The 23,547-nt window shown below is 43.7% G+C and overlaps 2 protein-coding genes across 2 annotated transcripts; one reads left to right on the top strand and one right to left on the bottom strand.

The window, feature by feature from the left end:
- Nucleotides 1-2,185: 2,185 nt before the first annotated feature.
- rps15a (ribosomal protein S15a) lies at nucleotides 2,186-6,518 on the bottom strand. The gene is made up of 5 exons (XM_027032221.2): nucleotides 6,454-6,518; nucleotides 5,674-5,811; nucleotides 5,232-5,311; nucleotides 5,020-5,105; nucleotides 2,186-2,323 (listed from the first exon to the last, which is right to left on the bottom strand). The coding sequence occupies exons 2-5, from the start codon at nucleotides 5,804-5,806 to the stop codon at nucleotides 2,230-2,232; spliced, it is 393 nt and encodes a 130-aa protein (XP_026888022.1). The 5' UTR covers nucleotides 5,807-5,811; nucleotides 6,454-6,518; the 3' UTR covers nucleotides 2,186-2,229.
- A 2,471-nt stretch (nucleotides 6,519-8,989) lies between these two features.
- Nucleotides 8,990-15,681, top strand: c1h17orf75 (chromosome 1 C17orf75 homolog). The gene is made up of 10 exons (XM_027032223.2): nucleotides 8,990-9,369; nucleotides 9,976-10,050; nucleotides 10,572-10,697; nucleotides 11,475-11,603; nucleotides 11,867-11,924; nucleotides 12,055-12,174; nucleotides 12,577-12,641; nucleotides 12,754-12,893; nucleotides 13,508-13,611; nucleotides 14,163-15,681. The coding sequence occupies exons 1-10, from the start codon at nucleotides 9,221-9,223 to the stop codon at nucleotides 14,388-14,390; spliced, it is 1,194 nt and encodes a 397-aa protein (XP_026888024.2). The 5' UTR covers nucleotides 8,990-9,220; the 3' UTR covers nucleotides 14,391-15,681.
- Nucleotides 15,682-23,547: the final 7,866 nt, after the last annotated feature.

Here is a 23,547-nt window from a genome sequence, read left to right as displayed (position 1 = left end):
TCCTACAGAAAGGTGTTTTTGATTTTCTCACACTACCAGAAAAAAATTCTAGAAATAATCTCCATGCTGAAATGATAAATAGGCCACATTTGCCTAGTCCTGTATAATGATATGGAATATAGCAAAACACGGAGGCAGATAAGTGTCAGGTCTAGTGTCTGCCCCCCATCAGAGAGCGAGAGACCCTGGGGAACCTGCAACATCTCCAGCTCTTTGACTCCTGCAACGCCTCCACTGCCCTCGGGATCGTTGTGGAGGACATCGGTATGAAGGACCCAGCTGTCAAAGAACTGCAGGCAAGGCTCAAAGAAAAGGCAGCGGCAGTGAATGTAAGGCGAGCAAAAGTGGCGACACAGCGCCCCCTGCTGTTGCACACCCATAAACGATGTAGCCTTGTGTCCCAAGTATAACGCACTCGTCTGACGGGTGAAAATTATACAGTAAATTCGTTATATTAATATAGTGTATCAGTAACAATAAATGCTGTTTAAGTTGTAGCACGTTCAAAAAGTCAGGTGAATGCAAACACGTGTTACTGCGCACAACGAAGTCACTTCTCTAGACTATCAAAGGGGTGTCAAATGCGGAGGTGCTCCATCACACCCGCTTGGTCTGGGCTTGGCAACTCATTGATGAATGGAAAGGTTATATCAGGATAAGCTCTCAGCAACCTGAGTCGTCTGCTGGGACCGATAAAAGATCCGCCTGCTCCCGGTTTTCACGGATGTTCAGGCAGTTTTCGGGCGTAATAAATAAGCGCACGTTAAACCTCGCGTCGCCCGGGCAGGGCAGGCCTGTGGGCGTCGTCTGCAGCGCTCGCGGTCAGTACCGAGAGTCGTCGCTACACTGAGCACGAGCGCGGACTCTGCGCGAGATCACGCAGCGCGCGTCGCAGGCACGCGGCGCGTGTGAAATACCGCACCTGCTCTTCACGGGCAGCGGCCCAGAGCTCGCGAAGCACCTCGGTGTGTGGGATCAGGGATGGAAGCTGGAGGAGCCCCAGACCAGCAGCGCCGCCGTACGCTGTGTGAACAGGCCTGCGGCCTCGGGATCACGGAACCGCCGTCATTCAATTACACAGCCATTTAAACTCTCCTCTATGTAACGTCGAACCTTGTAAGAAAAAGATGCAGAATTTGGTTCTGGTGAGCTGAATTTAAAGAATGCTCGATCCCTTCCTTTGCAAAAACATGGTCTTAACCAACCAGCAACAGGCAGCCCATTAGGCAATTCACAGCGCGGAGTGAGCAGCCAACAGAAAATACCCTACAGTGCCCACCATGCGCTTAATGCACCTAAAGATGCTCAAGGGGGGGTAGGTAATGCAATAATCTCTTCATTTACTCGATTACACACATTGATTTCAAAAGTAAAAAAACAAAAGAAATCGAACTGTGTTGGTCAGGTTATGATGCAACAGATCCAACACTTGGCTGCAGCAGACTACACATTTAAGACCCAGGCAACAGATAAGGACATTTCACCATATCTAAAGCTTCAAATATGCACACTGAAATTGGCCAGTTCAGTATTTGTTAGTTCATTGTATGGTCCAATTTGGAAACGCAGCCATTTACCATTGTTCTTAAAATTTACTAATGACTAACATTCCCCTGACATTCACATAGATGATGCAGCAACTGAAATGGTTAAAGCTAAAACTGCTAGTTACTGGTGTAAAACACGCAGCTTTCTTAACAACCAAACTCGAGGCTACCACAAGGACATTTAAATATCTACACATCTGGGTTAGATGGTGGTTTAGAATACAGGCCTATGAAGACTCCAGACAATAACTGCAGGGTACCTTAGTTGCAGATAGTAAAAGTGTACGTGGTACACAACGCTACCAAAGAAACGGTGTTTCAGAGAAGTCACCAACAGCTGTGCAAGCAAAGTGCTTCTCTGATTAGGATATTTTGGACAGATGTTATTTCTTTGGAAACTGTGTGCACCTCAATTTTTACTCTGTCCAACTACAGTACACAGCAGTTACTCATATATAATAGCTATATAAAATATCAATTTTCCTTGAAGGGATAGTTAGGCCCAGATGCTACTAGGTGATGGGAAAGCCTAGCTGAAGCCATGTGCATGCCATTCATTCCTTAATAGGACCTACGGTTCGAGTCTGTGCCAAGTGTACACCCATGCCATTTGAAGAAAACCACATTAGCGCTTCTGGTCCACTGGAAATGGGATTTTATTTGTTGGTGACTTTACACGTGTTTAGAAAAAGAACCCTAGGATTTTCCCTCCTGTGTGTTTTCGTCTTGCCTCCTCATGGTCCATGATGCCAGCTGAGGTTGTCAATACAATGAACCTGCGTAGAACAGAGAGTATAGGAGCATTAGTGAAATCTCCCAAAATAATGAACAATAAAATCAATCTCTCTCTCATATATATAAGAACTGCAATAGACAAAGTCATTTTTGAGCTTTTTGCTCAATTGATGTCAACAAAACGGGTCTACCGAATAAGGGAAAAATGAATGAAGCAAACAAAATATTTGCTCCCTTTGCATTTGCTGGGAGAATTGTGAAAGTCATGACAACAGATTTGAATAGCCAGTGAAATAAAGTGCTCCTGAAGACCACCGATTGTAGCCTCAGTAGAAAATGATGAAATAAACCCTGCAAATCTCAGCCAAGTGAATCAATAAACCTCCTGGCACGCTGGGGAATGACACTGCAGCAAAACGTACAAAAGGTAATTACGCACCGAATACGGAGGCAGTCTCCCAGATATTTATCATTTATCTTATAAATTGGCTGTTTGCAAGGGTCAGCACAAATAAATAATGTTAAATCATAGCCAACCTGTCCTATACGAGACCAGTCAAGCTGTACCGAAATGCATCTGATCAGCTTGCATCTGCAGATTGAGTCTTGGAACACATTTAAACCCAATCCTGACTGCATGTGTTTCTGATGTGACAGGTGCAAATGTGTTCAACTCTTATAAAGGACAAAAACACACCCGAGGCCAACCAGCACAAGCTATAAACCATTTGTTTGATTTTATAGGTCACATGGAGTTAGATACTCAGGTTGAACCCAGAACCTTTAATATTTCAGTAGTTGGATAATTAACCAAATCTCCAGAAGAGCTACATGAACACGGCCACTGCACAAGCTACTGTTAAATAAAGAAAAATAACATGCCAACATCAACTGATAAACAAGACCATGTCAGAAGACAAACTGCAATATGTCTGCTTATAGGCATCCGCAAATTAAATTGTTAGAGTGTGAGGAAAGCAGGCGTGATTCACTGAGGCACCTTGAACAGTGCGGCAGGGAGGACAAGCAGTCAGTTCCATACAACCAATACATAAAATGACAACAATCACATCCACATATATAACAAGGTTTTCAGACACTGAAAACAAGTGCCTGAAAACTGAAAAGCATCAATATCCTAATGACACATCTACGTGTGTGTATTATATATAAAACACTTCATAAAATACTGATCAAAGCCAATACAATCAACAGAGAATACTGGCCGAGTCTTTAAAGAGCACTGTGACGTGACAGTACAACGATGTAATCACTTCCACTGTGGGTTTAACCGACATGGCATTGTATGGCAAAAAGAAGAGCACTTAAGATGTAACTTGAGCCTTTCCCCACATATACACCAAATATAGAGGGAAAATTTGAGCTCCATTTCACGAGCATTTTCTACAAGCCGGGCACCAGAGTAGGAAGCCAAAGACGGGATTTTTCCTCCTGTTCTGTGCAGAATCCAGGGAAAAGTCAAAACAAAAAATTGATTAGAATTACAATTGTAATGACAGGGTGGAGCAAAGACATTAGCCTACCTACAAAGCAAACGTGCATAACCATACTGAAGAAATATTAGTCATTTTGAGCACCAAAGGCTCGCACTGCTGGTTTATAACTAATCGCAGAACACTGCCTGGGAGTTCAGTAACGATGCGCCTATTAGCTTTTATAGCCTAACCTCACAAATGATCTGAATGACTAATGGGATCTGGTATCAGCACGATTAGCGTTCTGTAGCTAACTACGCCACGCGTGCAGTTTAATTACATTCACAGCGGGGCCGTCTAAATGAGCCATAACAGTAGAGAGCCTAGGTTTCTAACAGGTTGGCAGGAGTGACTAGGTGTGTTAAACCTGCCTGCTAATCGCGAAACCTCCTCGCTTCTGGTTGGCCAGTGAACAGCAGTCGCTGAAGGGCTTTTGAGCTCAATCATGAGCTCGCCTACGTGAGCATTTCGCTCATCAGGCACGGGGGCGGGAACAGGCACGGGGCTACCGCAGGACCTCCACTGACCTGCAGCTGATTGGCGACATTCAGAGCCAACCCTGCCCCCTCAGCAGCCCAAACATTTTGGAACACGCTTGTTGCAACCCCACACGCTGCCCAATGTTCAAGACGGCAGCAGACTCTCGTCCCTGCTAAAAGCTCATTGAGTTCAAGCACTCCTTTACACTCCACATGATATGCCTGACCGTGATGTGTAACCACAGCGACAGGAGGGGGAAAAAGGAGGGGGTCTACTGCCTTGCTAAAACAAAACAAGGCAAGATACACCACACACGTGCAATACAAAACAAACCATCGTGGGCCATGTCTGTTGTCAAAAATGTTAGGCAATTCCCCCAAGACACTATGGACCAGCTTGTATATTTCCACAAGCAACTTAAACTGACTGACAGTTTTCTATTAATTGTAAGTCAATTGTCCTTGCAAGCAGACAGCCCAACAAAGCACAATCTCTCACCTCTCTGGTAGACTGAGACACGCAGCATCTCATTATGTGACTAGCGACAGGTAGAGGGTGACCAATATTGCAAAATGCCTTCTAATGAGAACAGTCGGAGGCTTTAGGACATCATGTAGCACATGGGCTGTCAGTCTCGGTACTGCTGCCTTTCTCCTGCTCCAACCCACAGAGCAGGGGGCAAGCAAGCTGAGGTAGATGTGTCCAGGACCAAGAAAAGAGGTCCTCTGCTGCAGCAACACCTCTAATCAGCATCAACTCACCCAAACTGTCTGGACGGGAGCAGATTGTTCTGCCACTTCTCCAAATCTTTCAGCTGCACATCAAACCTTGGGCTGATGACACCACACTAAAACATTTTTTAAAAAGGCATTAAGTTATATGGAATAAAAAGTGTGAAAAACCCAAATACCTTCTAATGTCTTAACTTGCTCACAGGAATGTTACATTTCAAATTAAGTGCGGCAGAACCTACCTTATTCAGTCTGCCTGTGAGGTTCACCACAATTTTTCCCGCTCGATGATCATCAATGATCTCAAACTCGCCAATGTAACCTGTCAGCACAGAAACATACATAAAATGATGTTGCAAAGTCCACAACTCAAGTCTTGAAGGAACTGCACAACTCTTCCCTCAGCTCCGACACATCTGAATCGACTACTGAAATAAGAGATAACTAAACAGTGATGCAAATACAGAAGAGAGATCTGTGCATGCAATCATTGGGCAGCATAATCCTCCCAAACTACAGAAGCTTCCTAACCTGGTAATCAAACGGCCTGTCACTATAGCCTACAGCTCAACTACCTAAACAACCAAGTATGTCCAGAGCCCTTAGATTTTAACTCGCACTCAAGCATACATTCCAGCATGTACGTTGTTGACAGCAGGGTTACTTGAGAAACCAGTAACTCACCATGCTTCATCATGACGGTGAGGAAGCGGACTATAACTTTGGAGCACGGCCTGAGGAGCACCTGGCGTTTCCCCCGTTTCTCGGCATTGTTGATGCTTTTCAGCGCATCAGCCAGAACGTTCATGCGCACCATTTTGCCTGGAAAAATATGGCGCGTGAACACCTCCGGCACAAGCCTTCCGAACCCACGCGGGGCCAGGCAAGCTAGCGCACATTTACCAACTAGCCACATTTTAACATCTAAAACACAAACGAGACAGGAAACGCATCGTAATGAACATCTGAACATTATATATGGCACACGCTGTAAAGTTTCGCTGGCCAAGCCGAGGCCGGACACGGCCACCGTCAACTAGCTGAAACAGCGAGCACAATTAGCCCGACGGCAATCAAACGATTACCGAGCGAACTTGTTTCATTCGCATGTGCTTACAAAACGGAGAGTTCTGCCCTGTGCTTACAAAACAGATGCATGTGCTTACAAAACGGACAGCTATTAACACGAAAACTAATAGTTTGCAAACTAACGCTGTAACATTTAGTCGTGACCATGTAGCTACGATGGGGGTTCAGTAGCATATAATACGGGGCCATGGTCAACTGAGAATGCCTTGTATTACCAGGAAAATATCTGCTTCCTAAAAAGAGTAACAAACCAAATAGTCAAAACGTAGGTGCTTATACTGTTCATCAAAGAAACTCTTATATTAGATACAGGAGATGAATAAGGATGACTTTGATATAAAAGGGATGTTATAATGAATGCAATAAGTGGCTTACCAGTTCTGCAATATGGCGGAAAGAGGAAGGAAGGAGGCGCGCGATGTGCTTAGGGAAAAAACGTACTCTCGCGTGAATACAGTTTCAAAGCTCACAGGGGAACTGCAACTTCCGTGCTCACAAAGCGGAGTATATGTGCACACTGCCACCTACAGGCATGGCGTGTATGAGACGGGCTATGTTGAGCACAACCTTCATTACACGTTGATAAAGATACTTAGGGAAGATGAGCTTGTGCTTGTTTAAATGATAGATTCGATTACAGTTAGTTTCATAGATAGATAGATAGATAGATAGATAGATAGATAGATAGATAGATAGATAGATAGATAGATAGATAGATAGATAGATAGTTTATTCGTATATTAGGATTATCTATCAAAGGAGAGATCAGGGAGCAGTCCAACAGTCTAGAACTGACAGTCAACGGTCACCTGGGACCCCAGTAGACCATGTTTTTGTTCTAGAGCTGGAACAAAGTAAATATATGAACTTGCTCTTTACACTTTATGAACGTGAATGATTCTTACATGACAGTGGATGCTGCACGGTTGCACATTCTGGTGCTCCGTTTGAAAACAGGTGTTACTTATGTCATTAGCAGCGTATGGTTTTATTCGTCTTCTGCCTTATACCAGGGGAACGACACTTTATCACTTACCACGTATTCTGAATGAGATATCTAGTCTGATATATAATATCCAAGTCTGAATATAGACCTGTATAAGTTTCCTTTTTTGCGTGGACAAAGCAAGGTACGCCAATAAAGGGAAATCCCAGTGCGAAGGCAGCCTACTTCAGAAGTGTGATCTGGAAATCGGTGTTCAGTATTGTTTCACCAATTATAACCTAAATGTGCTACAACCTATGGCACTAAATCTTAAACAACTTAAACAACGTCCTCAGCAATATTCGCTTCTAAACTTAAACGTCATTTTAAAGAACCGGTTGGTATGATTTTTTAACCATGCCCTGGGACCAAAGCCAGACGTTCTCAAACTTTCTCTAAAGGTAACAAAATTCACTTTATTTTGGGGATCTTATTGGGAATGTTGCCAAACGTTGCACACGAAGACAACAATAGTACGGACGAACGTCCATAGTGGTCTAGGAATGTCATACCCAACTGAACAGTAACTTCTTGCAGGTCATCAGATTTGCCTAATGGTCCGTTCAGGACTGACTACTGTTCTTGATATTTATATACTCCACTCACTTTACTGTACTGATTTTAGTTCATATGCAGAATAAACACTATTTAAAATATAGTCTGCTTTAGACACAACTTAATATCTAACATATTAAAAACAGTTCCTCCATCTTATTGTTTATTTTCTTGCATAGCTTGTTTGTGTAGTTTATTGCAGAATTCGTTGTATTGTCTGTTTACTGACGCGTTGAGCCATGTACTGTTACATATCCTCTTTAAAGGTCTTTGCTGTGATGCAATCGAACACGTGAAAATTTAAGATTTTAATAATTTCGTTTTAAATGAGAGTATTTTCCATACAAAAGAGAACGTGACCGTGTGAAAATGAGAACGGAGCAGAAGAAAGAGGGCGACAGAGAAAGACGGAGAACATGAACAAAAGCCAGGCCTCAATTTATATAAGTTACAGATGAAGCTAATATACTGGGCAACCCACTGGACCTCTAAACTGACAGTGCTTCCCACAAATTGAGAATTTGTTTCTGGTGGTGTTTGCACTGCATGTGACCGATGTGCATGCAGAGACTCATGCATTTTAGAGGGGGAGAGTGTAACCCGGATTATTTTCTGTAGCTACAGTTTACAGATGTGCCCTAAACCCCTCACATGCTGGTAGACGTTTGCTAGTACAATGTAGGCATCTCAGACAGGTGTGGCCAAAAATGAGTTGGTTTGAAAAAAAGCGAGGAAAGGCGTTCTAATGTAAGATTTTCAGTTGAAACCGAGCGATTTTGTCTACCTGGGTGGTCTGAGACTATCTTGCCTATGGAAAATGATGTAAACCACAGTCATTTTAATCTCTTTGCAACGGCAAACCCTTGATAATCTGAGATGCATTTAACTGAAACGGGACAATTGGTGTTGTGGCCACGGCATTTCAACGGCCTACACTTTTACAACAGCAAACAATTCCCTTGTTTTTTGGCCGGTAGCTCCCTTCCTCTATTTTAATTTTAATGCTGAGGCGAGTTCACCTGATGTTATGTGACACAAGACAGCCGTGCTGGGGGAAGAAAACGCAAAACGTGAGGATTCATTCGACAGAGCTGAAATGTTTATTTCTCAAGATGAACCTGCTAAGAGCTCTCCATTGGTTTATTATAAATCATATAGCTAGCTAGCGTGTACAGAAGAAAGTCCCCTCAAGTCGATTCCATCTCCTGTCAACCATGCAGATGTTTCGCCGGAATATCCCCTGGCTTGTTCGTGCTTCCTCTGCTCGTATAAACGTCCTTATCTTGTTTCAGATGTTACAGGCATAGCTGTACCAGACTGATTGTCTAGTCTGCTGTTCACGGCTCTTGCTCACTCAGACACGCGTTAACGCGAACAACCCCCGGCGCGCATGCGTCGTCCTTCTCGCAAACATCAACCGGAGTTTACTTGATGAATGAAAGCTCTGTAGTTTTATCCGATAAGAAGTCGTTTATGAGTGATAAATTTGTTAGCACGTTCGCTTATTTTATTATCTCGTTTAGGTCTCAAAGGGAAACATCTAAGCATATCGACGAGGCGGGTTTTTGGTTAGTGCGCATACTGTGGTAACGTCGATCCGATATGTTTACGTCCCAGACCTCTTCATTCCAAGACTCTATTGATGTAGAAGAAAAGGATGCAGACTTCGATAACGAAGAACTGAGCGCATATAGCCAGAAAATACAACAGATCAACTGTTATTATTCGATATATTATTATCAAAGCACCAGGTAAGACATTTGGAAGTTAGCCTGATGACCATTTTGCTAGCTAGCCACCGTATGTTGGGTGCTAGGTGGCTAGCTAACCTAGCTGTGCAGGATTGTAGCTACTGTTTGGCATTCTGCTCTTCGATACACTGTGATAAAACATTTGAATATTATGTTGTGTCTGGTATTGTTTTCTTGCATTTGTTTTGACTTTTGTTTTGACTATTGACATTTGTTTTGACTATTGTTTTCGCATCACAATAACATTCAGTTTAACCAGGTTGCTAGCAAGCTGGCTGGCTACATGCAGCAGTTCTGCATTTACATTTAGCTGGCCGAGATAGCTAGTTAGCTAATTAAACGCTCACCACCTTCTTAAAAACCAACTAATACGAAGTCTGCTTAATGACATGTGGAATACATACCATTAACTAGACCAGTGACTGCATTGTTTCCCATTCATGCACAAAACTGGCATTTTTGCTGTTCATACAGTTCAGCCACCTTTCCGAATTAAATTACGGATGACCCAGGGAATGCGTATTCTCATAAAAAGACAGGGAACATCAGGTTTACATCCCGATACAGCGTGCATTTTAAGTGTTGAGCACGTCATTTACTGTCCAGATCGGACTCCTCTGAAGAGAGTGCAGCCTGGAGCCAGAGACGGACAGACTCCACTACGAGTCAGGAGGAGCTTAGGTAAAACCGTTCATTCCTCGCCGTCGCAACCTTTTTCAGTGTTGTGCCTACTCTGACTTGAAGAGTATCCTAGGAACCAAAATACAATTTTGCTTCTTTGTGTGACTTTATCCCCTTGAGCTGTTGATGTTTTGCTTCGTAACTCACTGATGTTTTCGTGACTTTTATTATGTAATTTGCTGGTTGACCTTTTAACCTACATTAAAAACTGGTCTTCTCTCCTGGTACATGCATGCTCAGAATGCGTATATGGTGACATCAGCTTGTATCTCAACTGAGCTTGGTATCCTAAATTCAATTACTATTGAAAATCCGAATATGGAGAAATATATATATATATTTTTGGTTCCCGAAATCAACTCAGCATTGTTATTAATTCTGCTAGAAAGGCATTTTGTGCCTGTCCCTTGTACTCAAAAGGTGCATCATTAACAGCAAAACTGTCTCGTCTGTCTTACTGGCTTCTTTTTGTTTACAATTTCTAATTTCTGAACTGAGAATCACATTTCCATTCCTCTTAGTCTCACCCTATTGGACAGCAGCCTGCCCTCTGAGGCGGAGCCTGAGCTGCGATGCTACATCTCCCGCAGGCTGAGTAAAGGTGCCCTGCTGGGGGGCATGGGCAACATTGCCACCGTGGAGCTAAGGTAATGCTCCCGTAGTGTTCCAACAATGGAAAGGCAAGATATTTATTTTACTCTTCCCTTGGCTCTCTTACCTTGTAAAAAATGTACTGTGAAATTTTACTCAAAGGTATCACCTACTGCATTAACCTAAACTGTATTATAAACACCTATCTTATAGGTCCATCTACCTTATAGGTCTATAAATGTGTAGAAAGAGAGTATATGCATGGCCGTGCACAATTTGTTATCCACCATCTACCCCTTTAACTATGTGATTAATTTCTGATCACGGCTGGGTGTTTTAGGGTCATTGGACCATCTTCTCAGCTGGATTGCTGATGTTATAAAAACTCCAGAGGAACCACTACGTATGATAGACTTGTAGCTGTGCAACAACTGCAGCTGTGCTGCTACCATATCAGTATCTGTGCTGTGTTGTGTTGAACTTGGTTCTGCCACCCAGACAGTACCAGTACCCCAGTGATCAGAAGGTGACTGAAAAATGTTGCATGACCACCATCAGATTGGCACAGGTTTCAAAAGCAAGTTCTGAAAACACAAACTGCATACCTGTTCTCAGGTTACGGTGTGTTTAGAACAATATGCATTAAGTAGACGTGTTTGAAGGAATGCCGATTACACCATGGTCGATCAGTGCAATGTTGGAAAAGTATGTTTGAAGCATTTTAAAAGCACTATGTCATTTTGAATACTGATGTAGAATAATGTGACAGGTTAGTCATGATGAAAGGGTCACCCCCGTGTTTGAAATGTGTCTGCGGTCTGTGTGTTTTCCAGCATTCCAGAGCAGGCGGCTGGCTGCTACTGCTGCCTCCTGGAGCAGGAGAGATCTCCGGAGCAATCGGAAGCAGACGGCAATGGCTGGGTGGTGTGTCTTCTCGGTGGCTCAGAAAAGGGCCTGAACCTATATCCTTTTGACCCTACTCATTACAAAGCATCTGGGCTAACCTGCCGGTGCTGGCAGCACCTTCCTTGGTGGTATACCTGGCTAAGCTTTTAGGATGACCTGACAAGGATCGTTGATTTTAAAAAAAAAAAAAAAAAAAAAAAAAGCAGAATAAAGGCTTTTTTTAATGCTTTTTTAAAAAGGTAGGCATTTACCCATTTCTGAAGTTTGAAAATGCAAAATCAGTCTTTGTTTTTTGCCAGTTTCTTTAATGAGTTTCAACATTCAGAATTGAGCTTGACAAGTACGTCCAAGGTCTGCGGAGAAGCCTGACGCCAGAAGTGAGATGCATTTTGAATAAAGTCCAGGAAAGCCATCAATAACTGATAAATCCATTTTCATTAATGATCTATTTATTTCTTGCACACTGTGACATCTTAAGTGCTGTTTGTGGGCTTGCCCCTGTGTTAGATGCAGAATTTGGAGAGTGAGGTCCGGCCCTACCTGAGCCTCTGGTACGAGGAGTCGGTCATGCACGTCCACAGAGTGGTACAGCTGGTCCAGGCTAACGTCGCCTATCTGCTCCATGCTGTAAGCGGCAGCTCCTTTTGAAGTCTTGGTCTAGCCCTCAGATCCCCAATCAGGAAGTACTTATGAATGTGTGAATATGCCTGAGCACACTGGTGTTCTGTATCCTCTAATGATGGAGTTCTGAGACCTGACAAGCTTTAGAAAACAGGTGATTGGAAGATCTAGATATTGCATTGCATTATTTGTCCACTAGAGGGTACTGGAGGATAGCCTCAAAGGCACCTCCAGAGTCAATCTTTTCTTTCTAATAGTAGTAAACTAATGAATTACTATAGGTTAACTAAATAACTTTTCCATCACACCTGACTCTCATGTAAACAGAGGGTGGACAGTCTTCAGTGTCCTAGGTTGTTTGTGAACTGTACCAAATGTGCGCCGTCTAATTTCACGATTCCATCTCAGGCTTTAAGTCAGACCCACGTTGAAGTCGTCGGGGCAGATGAGAGAACAAGGATAGACATGGCAAGGTAATAACAAGCAGCTCATTTGGTCGGAGAGTTCTGAGGTCTAGTGTGATCATCCCTACGTTTAGCGCTTGTCGGCGTCGTGACGCAAGACACAGTGCGTTTGCTCCCCTAGGTTCGTTAAGGCGGCGAGCTTGCAGGGTCTGGTGCAGGAGGAGCCCGCCCCGGTCCAGCTGTGCAGAACCTCCTCAGAGCGCTCGCATGCCCACCTTCTGATCGACTGCTCCGCCAGCACCCCAACTTTCACCAACGCAGGTTCATGCACAACACGACACACGCAGCAGCGGAGAGTCCGCGCCAAAGCAGCATGTGAGAGAAAGAGAGAGATGAAATGCAGGCGCTTGCCTCGTAGTTTGTGAAGATCCGTAGCATTATCGAATGGCCAGATGCGGCGAAGCAGCGCGCGGCTCCAGGGGCTCTGCCTGGGGAGGAGGCTTTTTGCAGCCTTTTAGTTGCGTGTAAAGTTGGCCGGCCTGGGATTCGCTCTGCTGCCCAGGGACTCTCCAGCTCTCTGCTGCTCCCAGATCAATAAGGTTCATGTTAGATTTCTTTCTCTGTATAAGCATCTGCAGTAAGTGTTGATTCGGTTTTGCCTGCAGTGTACTTTAGTCCCCCCCCCCCCCCTTTTTTTTTTAAAGCTTTCCTCGTTCCTTTAAAAACAGTATTGAAAAACAGTATCGAATGAATGTACATTTTAATAGGCTGTAAACCAGCCCTTCTTACAAACCTAAACCCTAATTGTAACCCTTACTGCTTTGTAGACTTTTACAGTGTCAAATGACCGCATCCTGCTTCACAAGCAGGCATGTTCTGAGCAAGAGCGTGCCTGAGGCAACATTGTCTGACAGACGTGCATGTCTCCTCCGTAGTGAGTAACCGTTTCTGTGACGACTGGATCCAGGCGTTCCTCAACGCAGCTGAGCGCTTTAACCCGTTCCTGCTACGCCAGATCCTGGAGAACTTCAAGCTCAAGGTTCGTATCCATGTCAGGGCACAGACAGCCGTGCCATTTAACTTTTATACCAGGCAGGGCAGTCTTGGTGAGAAGTGATGGTGCCTAGTGTCTTAATAAAGGATTGTGTGTGGTACTGGACGATGGTGTGGACCTGTTAGCAGACCTAAACTCAGGAGACTGAGACTCTTAAGAACTGTTAGGCAGCATGTGCAAAAAACAGAAACTATGGGAAGAAAGAAATGAAAGGTGTAATGTGTAAAGTACGTTAGGTGCTAAGAGCCTTTAAGGTTCCTGGTAACCTGGTCCATTAATGTTGATCTAAAATGTGGTACCACTTGTTTTCCGACAAAAAAAAAGGTGCATTCTGGATAAAGTTTTTGTTTTGCTTGTTTTTGTTTGTTTATTTATATATCTGTGAAAGTTATGAAGGCGTTACAAACACACGCCAGACACCGTGCTTGCGGGAGGCAGCTGTGTGGCTTTGAACATCAGGGGAGGTTGTAGTGCAGGGCGGCCCAGACTGCCCAGGTGGCTGCCAGCTAACCGCTGCTGTGGGTGTCTCTGCACAGGCCATCCAGGACATGAACAACCTGAAGCGCTTCATCCGCCAGGCAGAGACCAGCCACTACGCGCTCTTCCGCTGCTGCCTCTTCCTGCGGGGCTGTGGCAATGGTGACGTACTGCTCCGCAACGCCCGTGCTGAACACAGCGGCCTGGCCGAGGCCTGCGCCATCATCCGTGTGCTCCAGGAGTTCCTCACAGAGCAGGCGCCAGGCTCGCCGGGCACGTCGCAGTGATGCCTCCTCACCAGCAGGGGGCGCAAGGCACTCCTGACTTAGGACTGCAGTCAGTCTGGGGACGTGTCCATGGGATAATCTCAGGCAAGTCTCCAGATCTACATGCTGAGAAAACAAACAAATAAAATTTGTTATAATTGTGCAGTATGACCAAACTGTCCGAACCACTCTCACACTCAGTAAACCCAGCCCTTTTAATCAAAATATAAGAGTGGACACAAATCACAGGGCTGACTAGAACTACTACCCTTAACGGTGTGTGATGGGAATGGACCTAATGTGGTCATTGATTACATTTTTTTTCCCTATTGGTTAGTGACATGATCTTATAGGGCTGAAACATTTCACAGGACTAACTGGCATTACTACACAAGTGCTGCAGTGTTGTGTGCACCTCCTCTTCCCTACCGGCTCTGTGCTTTGATCCTTATAACAATATTTAGAAACCTGTATATTAGCTCATTAATACTGATGAGTCACAATATGTCATTATCGGACCTTATAGCTTTACACCATATTTAAGAAGCTTTAGCTTTTAGCCTAGATGTCTCATGCATTAAACGGTTTTCATTTTTAGAAAGTAGTTTGACACCCGTATTGTACATTAACTGTTAATGCAGTTCGAAATCTTTCTTGTGACTGACTGCTTTTTCCAGTGGAGTTTTGCCAGATCTGAATTCCTTTGTTTTCTTTGAAGAATTATGTACAGATGAAAAGGGCCATGAAGCCAGTAAGCGCAAACGCTACCCGCATATATCACTGCATCACTGCCAGTTCTGGTAAACACACTACAGGGTGTAGCTCTGATGTACCACAGTAAGGCTTTTAAAGAACTGTTCTCTGCTTTTCTGTAATGACTGATTTGTTTGTTGTGCTGTTAGTTTCCCCATTTTATGTTATGTACTTCCTAGTAGACAAGAATCCGAAAGTGAAGCAAGCGCGCAGAGCCGAAGTGATTTAAGCATGAACGTTAACCAGTAAAACGAGTCAAATCATGTGAAGTTGTGCTGGCATAAGTTTGCATGCTTTGCTTTAGGTGTGGAACACAGATGGACCAATCAGGAGTTAACAAAGAAGGTTTCAGCTGCTGGAGATGTTGTGATTGGTGTGATTGTTTATATGGGAGACATTGATCCTCTGCTTCATAAAAGTGGTTTGACGTTTGCTGCAACTGTAACTGCATTCTCCCATGTAGTTCCATGTCTTCACACCAAACTGACATGATTTATGTTGTGTGTTGTGTACGTTTAATCCTCTGTCTGAGCTTGCAGTGATTAAAGTCAACACCGTACACGTCTCCTGAGTGTGTGTCTTAACACAGCAGTGTAACATAGTGCCCTTCCTGGAACACCCCAGTGCCAATAAATATTCACACCACTTTTCCAGAACCGGCTGAACCTAAGAGACTCCAGTGGTGATTCATTACATTTCAGTCTAGGTCTGGGTGGAATATGTCTTGGGGAAACTGGTTCTGGAGGGTTTTATCCTCTGTGTTGCTTAGCAAGGTCAGGAGTTTTAAAGCTTGGTTTAGAGCCGAGAAATAAAATTGTAAGGGCAGGGGCACACCAGGAGCAGGACTTCACTGATTTAGAAGCCATGTTCAGAGAGCAAGCGAAACACTAAGAAGAAATCAAACCAAGTTTGCAGTACCAAACCAGCATAATGGAAGCGAGACAGAAGCTGTAATACTGGTAAATAAAGCACATACTATAAAATTAAGCCTACAGCAAGCTTTCCGTGCAAAAGGAAAGATCGTTTTGATACTACAGCCTAAAGTATGATTTAAGGCATTTTTTTGTTGAAGCGATTCCTTCCGCGGCAATATGTCGTATATGCTGTGTTTGCCTGCAGAAGAAAGATGAGCTCCACCAAAAGGCTTCCTGAACGATATATTTGCTGCTGCTGTATTTTACAGCTATACTTTATACTGGGTTAAACCAAACCCGTGTGCCGCTGGGCCTGCACTTAATCCAGTGAACACATTTCTCCACGATTTGTCACAACTGATCCAGAATAAATTTCGCCTTAAATGAAAAGACCAGGCCGAACAACGTAAATTGCCCGAAGAAGAGCAGGGTAATCGTAGCGTAATCCTGTCAAATAAGTGAGCTTCATTATTTGCGTAAAAATCACTTGTCATTTCCTCATGGACGATTAGTTAGGAATCAGATAGCTAAACACAACTGAACCTGCTCAATACTGAGCTGCCTTATCGGTACTAAATCGTAAACCAAAGTTAAGTCGCTCTCGTATGTATCCGAGTATGGTACTCGTATGGGCGAGCCAGTAGGGGGCAGTGTGTTACAACAAACCCATTTACTGCTGTTCCACTTGAGAAGGCTTAATGAGGGACACTATTAGTCTTTTTCGATATCTAAGACACAAATTGTGAAACAAATAGTCAGAGTTACACAAACCTTTTCCTTCAGTTACAAAAAAGGAAAAAAAATTAAAGCAATAATACGATACTCAATAATTGTAGCTCTTTTTGCATAACTGTAAGCACAAGCTTCATCCCCAAGCACAAATAACATTATTGTCATGCTGAAAGCATTCGCCTTTCATGTACTAAACTCCAGTCACTATGAAAAGCCAATGGCACATTTGCCGTAGAGCTCTATGAAGCTTAACTGTTAACATCTAGTTGTAAAGTTGAAGTCAACCAGTAAGAAAATGCTCTTTCATTTCTAATGCATACATAAAGAGGTATTTGGGAGAGCATTTTGATATATTTTGTTTGTTTAGAAAAATAGCTGATCATCAAACAGATGGAAGCGGTGGAGGTAGATCCATGCAGGCAGAAGCACAAGGCATTTGAACACTCTGTAAAAGCCAAACCAGTTCTATTTTTTACAGGACTGACAGGCAACTGGCTGCTAATAGTAGAGCATAAATGTTTTCTCAAGATTAGGACAGTGCCATCACAGACGTTGTCTGTATCAACAATTGTATAAGGTTAAGAGAAATACAAACAGGAAAAAATCAAGGACAATGAGATGTTCCAAAGAACTGAAAAGGTCATCCAGAATGCATGTGAAACATTTCAGGCAACAGAACACTGACAGAGTAAAATACCTGCTTTTTAAATAAGACCTTTTTCAAACCTGTAAATGTGAAGCGTGCTAGTATCGTTATCATATTGGACCATGTTTGCTGCGGCCTGTGTGTTGGTTTTTCGTTGGATTATAGTGTGACTATAGCCTATATAATAACACTATTGATCACAATATACTACTTTGCATTTCTACTGTTCCAGGTACCTTTTGTGCTGCCCTTCTGGGTGCTTTGTTAGGGCAAGACACCAGAGAGCAGGAGGTCCCAGAGCATCCATCTCGTCCCATTTTGGACGGAGTCAGTTATCATCCCAGCATCCAGGTCCATGAAAGGCTCAACAACAATCCATGTTTCTCAGTTTTCTGTAGCGTGCCGTGGAAGGTACGTGACAGAAGCCCATACAGCTAAATGGAGAAACCTTCTCCATGCTGTATGAACAGTATTTGGCAACTCTGCTGTGGAATCAGGCCAGCGATGGCTTCACTACAGCAGGGGATATTTCCCCAAGTGTTTGATCAATGGTGCTACAGTACAGCATGTGCTGTGGATGAAATCCTTTGGTCTGCCTGAGCGCAGATGCAAGAGACAGAGGCGCAAGAAGAAAAAAAAAAAAACCCTTTACGTCTCAAATTAAGTTTATAAAATTATGAATCAGTTACTTTTTTGTGTGCTCATAAATCAAAGTTAGCAATTTGGACTTTTTTGTATTATGTTTCTTCCATGTCTGTTTTTCCCCCCCAGAAACATCTATACTTGTCCTTTTTAGTCTTGTGCAGTTCTTTAGCATTAGCGGTTTTGACAAGTGTTTGTACTTAACTACACTAGTGTCTAGGGTGTATACTGAACTACACTAGTGTCTAGGGTGTATACTGAACTACACTAGTGTCTAGGGTGTATACTGAACTACACTAGTGTCTAGGGTGTATACTGAACTACACAGGTGTCTAGGGTGTATACTGAACTACACAGGTGTCTAGGGTGTATACTGAACTACACTAGTGTCTAGGGTGTATACTGAATTACACAGGTGTCTAGGGTGTATACTGAACTACACTGGTGTCTAGGGTGTATACTGAACTACACAGGTGTCTAGGGTGTATACTGAACTACACAGGTGTCTAGGGTGTATACTGAACTACACTGGTGTCTAGGGTGTATACTGAACTACACAGGTGTCTAGGGTGTATACTGAACTACACAGGTGTCTAGGGTGTATACTGAACTACACTAGTGTCTAGGGTGTATACTGAACTACACTAGTGTCTAGGGTGTATACTGAATTACACAGGTGTCTAGGGTGTATACTGAACTACACTGGTGTCTAGGGTGTATACTGAACTACACAGGTGTCTAGGGTGTATACTGAACTACACAGGTGTCTAGGGTGTATACTGAACTACACTGGTGTCTAGGGTGTATACTGAACTACACAGGTGTCTAGGGTGTATACTGAACTACACAGGTGTCTAGGGTGTATACTGAACTACACTAGTGTCTAGGGTGTATACTGAACTACACTAGTGTCTAGGGTGTATACTGAACTACACAGGTGTCTAGGGTGTATACTGAACTACACAGGTGTCTAGGGTGTATACTGAACTACACTAGTGTCTAGGGTGTATACTGAACTACACTAGTGTCTAGGGTGTATACTGAACTACACTAGTGTCTAGGGTGTATACTGAACTACACTAGTGTCTAGGGTGTATACTGAACTACACAGGTGTCTAGGGTGTATACTGAACTACACAGGTGTCTAGGGTGTATACTGAACTACACAGGTGTCTAGGGTGTATACTGAACTACACTAGTGTCTAGGGTGTATACTGAACTACACTAGTGTCTAGGGTGTATACTGAACTACACAGGTGTCTAGGGTGTATACTGAACTACACAGGTGTCTAGGGTGTATACTGAACTACACAGGTGTCTAGGGTGTATACTGAACTACACTAGTGTCTAGGGTGTATACTGAACTACACTAGTGTCTAGGGTGTATACTGAACTACACAGGTGTCTAGGGTGTATACTGAACTACACTAGTGTCTAGGGTGTATACTGAACTACACTAGTGTCTAGGGTGTACACTGAACTACACTAGTGTCTAGGGTGTATACTGAACTACACTAGTGTCTAGGGTGTATACTGAACTACACTAGTGTCTAGGGTGTATACTGAACTACACTAGTGTCTAGGGTGTATACTGAACTACACTAGTGTCTAGGGTGTATACTGAACTACACTAGTGTCTAGGGTGTATACTGAACTACACAGGTGTCTAGGGTGTATACTGAACTACACAGGTGTCTAGGGTGTATACTGAACTACACTAGTGTCTAGGGTGTATACTGAATTACACAGGTGTCTAGGGTGTATACTGAACTACACTGGTGTCTAGGGTGTATACTGAACTACACAGGTGTCTAGGGTGTATACTGAACTACACAGGTGTCTAGGGTGTATACTGAACTACACAGGTGTCTAGGGTGTATACTGAACTACACAGGTGTCTAGGGTGTATACTGAACTACACTAGTGTCTAGGGTGTATACTGAACTACACAGGTGTCTAGGGTGTATACTGAACTACACAGGTGTCTAGGGTGTATACTGAACTACACTAGTGTCTAGGGTGTATACTGAACTACACTAGTGTCTAGGGTGTATACTGAACTACACTAGTGTCTAGGGTGTATACTGAACTACACTAGTGTCTAGGGTGTATACTGAACTACACAGGTGTCTAGGGTGTATACTGAACTACACTAGTGTCTAGGGTGTATACTGAACTACACTAGTGTCTAGGGTGTATACTGAACTACACAGGTGTCTAGGGTGTATACTGAACTACACAGGTGTCTAGGGTGTATACTGAACTACACTAGTGTCTAGGGTGTATACTGAACTACACTAGTGTCTAGGGTGTATACTGAACTACACAGGTGTCTAGGGTGTATACTGAACTACACAGGTGTCTAGGGTGTATACTGAACTACACAGGTGTCTAGGGTGTATACTGAACTACACTAGTGTCTAGGGTGTACACTGAACTACACAGGTGTCTAGGGTGTACACTGAACTACACAGGTGTCTAGGGTGTATACTGAACTACACTAGTGTCTAGGGTGTATACTAAATTACACAGGTGTCTAGGGTGTACACTGAACTACACAGGTGTCTAGGGTGTACACTGAACTACACAGGTGTCTAGGGTGTACAGTGAACTACACTAGTGTCTAGTTGATACTCAGTAATGCATATTCATTTGCTGCATATTTGTATTTTGAAGGCAGTGTCATTATGGACAAAGTTAACATGCTTTGGAGTCAATTGTTTACAGAGATGTATTTTGGATAAACTGAGTATGAGATGTTTTATTTGTGTTTAAAGTTTTGAAAAAAATAGCTTCAGAAAATGTTTTATTTGTGTTTAAAGTTTTGAAAAAAATAGCTTCAGAAAATGTTTTATATTATTTTTAAAAACCCCACAACAAAATAACATTTTTCATTACAAGGTGAAATTGAACAACTAGACTGTAGCTTTAACTACTCGAGCAGTTATTGAACATGCCGTTTTATTTTTTGTTTATCACTCAGTCAAACTGAAAATGACTGCTGGCACTGAGCAGATTCCCATTTTACCTTTTCTTCTGCCTGTCTGTTTGACCTTAAGGGGTGAGACCAACTGGCACTGACTTCTAATGGTTCTCGTTAATGTGCTGTACTTTTTTGGGCTTGAGAAAGGAACCCCCGCCCCGCCCCGCCCCGCCCCGCCCCGCTTCGCTTCGCTTTTTCTTGAGGACATTTGGTCACGCAACACAGAGTAAAGTGCACAGCTCGTCTGCTGTAGCCATCATCAATGTTCCAGCATAAATGGCTATCCAAAAAATGTGGACTCCATCATCCATAATACACTGCTGCTGCCATCATTGTGGCTCAAGAAGGGGATGGAAGGAGGTTCTGGTCTGAGCTCAGTACGTCCCCCCTCCCTTAGGAGGTGTGCTGCATGGTTTCTCACTGAACGGTCCTTTTCTTTCTTTTTTTATCTTCTGAACTCCATTTACACCGAGGCAACATCTGTGCCCGGCGCTACCATGCTAAAGGTGACCGCCTCACTCCTGAAGCGTTAAGGATACGCGCGCCACCACGCCGAAGTGCCGTCAGCGAGAGTTAAGCGGTCCAGTTAAGACGTGGGATCCGGGGAATTTTCAAATTTGTGGCGAGATGCACAGCACTCGTGTGGCTCTAGCCAGCTCAACAAATCCTCCAGGGCGCCGCGTCACTTCGGGAGGACTCTCTGCCACGCCGCTCGCTCGCGTCGACCCGTTCTCGTGCGCTCTCCACCCGCCTCCCTGGTCCACGTTCTGCTTGAGCTCCGCCTCCAGCCAACCCTTACATGCATCTCATTTGCATATCCGCTACTTCATGTTGTTTATTCCAAAGTAATATTTTCAGGTGCTTGTTATAAATCTATCAGCGATGAAGCCCACCGCCCACCCACCCAGGATGCCCAGCTGCCAGCAGCTTATGACTGGTCTTTGGAATTCCAATTACGTGCTACTCCTTTCTGTATTTGCAGTGATTTCTGCTGCAGAATTTAATAGGAAAGCTTTATGCTGGAGTCACAGGGCTAACTATAAAGCACACAGCTCATCTGTGTGTAGGTGTCTGAGCGACAGCTTGGGGACACAATAAGGAAGTATAGAATGAGCTGGCAATTACAGATTTAAAGATACCCATCTTCAAATTTTCATCCCACAAGTAGCAAATAAAGCCAAAGATATGTCCGCATTCCACACCCGGCTAGTCCCAGGGTAAGGACATGCTGCAGAGTTATGTCCTTTTCCATCCTCACTCCCCTGATGGTCCAGTGATGGACAACACAGAAGACTCAGACTCAGTGATTCTGTGCCACTCTGGGAATGTTTCCCTCTGCCAACTGGTATTAGACCTTAATGATCTTTTGATGATTCACTCCTCTGTTGCACTGTTCCCTTGGCAACTCTGCCTCAGCAACATCTGCTAAAGGAAAGTCACACTCCTCTATGGTGAGCTACTGTATGCTTAGCTCCTCTATACTCAGCTCCTCTACAATTAGTTCCTGTACATTCAGCTTGTCTATGTCAGCTCCTCTACACTCAATTCTTCTATACTCAGCTCCTATACACTCAGCACCTCTATCGTAAGCTCCTATATAGTCAATGTCTTTGATTTCTGTGGTTAGTGCCTCTGTGGTTATCTTTGTGGTCAGCTCCTCTACAATCAGTTGCTCTGGAGTCAGCTCCTGGCTAGTTTCTCCAGAGTCAGTCTCTCTGTGGATACCTTTCCCACATACAGCTTCTCTATGGCAACCTTCTCTTTGGGTAGCTCATCTATGGCAAGCTTCTCCACAGCCAGCTAGTGTATGTCTACCTTTTCTTCAGCTAGCTCTGCTGTGGCTGGCTCCAAGACGACACCACCAAGGCAAACGCAGGATTCCTCTGCATGGCACTGGTTCTATGCCAGCCCTGGAAGGTCCATGCCAGCCTTAGAAGTGCTCTGAAGGTTGTCCTGTTACGATAAAGGTGAGGAGTTATATGCAGCAGCGCAGAAAAGCTGAAGTAATTTCTACTCTACATTAGCTCATAAGCGTAATGACTGTGGTAAGGGGCCTGACCATAGTCATTATATGAGTGCTCTTTCTCGCATTTGAGAAAATAATCATGTAAGAAATAAAAACAAACAAACAAACAAAAAAAAGCTCTCGGGCTTTATGAACCCCCCCCCGGGTCTCCTGAGGCTGGCGATCGCTGTTTGATCTGCAGGCAGCTCCTCTTTTGCAAAGCGCCTCAATAAAGTCTATCACCCTATTTGTGAGAGTAATATGGCCCGGTGCGATCCCGAATTACGCGTAAATGACACAGCAAATTGGAAAATTAGGAGGGGAGGGCAGGGTAATTTGCTAGCAAACAGGGTAAAACCAATTCATTAGGAGGCCAGCGCGGAAAAAAAGAGCCATTGTGACTGTTGTTCATGAAAAAGAGAGAAATGAGACAAAAGTCAAGCCACACTCATCTCTGAAATTCTTTTGAGATTCAGGGAGATGATGACGATGATGAAAATGGT

This window comes from Electrophorus electricus, chromosome 1 (genome assembly GCF_013358815.1).
Source record: "Electrophorus electricus isolate fEleEle1 chromosome 1, fEleEle1.pri, whole genome shotgun sequence".
In the NCBI taxonomy this organism is placed as follows: domain Eukaryota; kingdom Metazoa; phylum Chordata; class Actinopteri; order Gymnotiformes; family Gymnotidae; genus Electrophorus; species Electrophorus electricus.
This window is presented reverse-complemented; position numbering and strand designations above follow the sequence as displayed.

Coding starts and splice junctions, on each gene's coding strand:
- rps15a (XM_027032221.2), bottom strand. CDS start 5,806: ATGGTGCGCATGAACGTTCTGGCTGATGCGCTGAAAAGCATCAACAAT. Junction 5,312..5,673: donor CACCGTCATGATGAAGCATG/GTGAGTTACTGG, acceptor CTGTGCTGACAG/GTTACATTGGCGAGTTTGAG. Junction 2,324..5,019: donor CTCCCGTCCAGACAGTTTGG/GTGAGTTGATGC, acceptor TGTTCTACGCAG/GTTCATTGTATTGACAACCT.
- c1h17orf75 (XM_027032223.2), top strand. CDS start 9,221: ATGTTTACGTCCCAGACCTCTTCATTCCAAGACTCTATTGATGTAGAA. Junction 10,698..11,474: donor ATTGCCACCGTGGAGCTAAG/GTAATGCTCCCG, acceptor TGTGTTTTCCAG/CATTCCAGAGCAGGCGGCTG. Junction 11,604..11,866: donor TCAGAAAAGGGCCTGAACCT/ATATCCTTTTGA, acceptor ATGAGTTTCAAC/ATTCAGAATTGAGCTTGACA.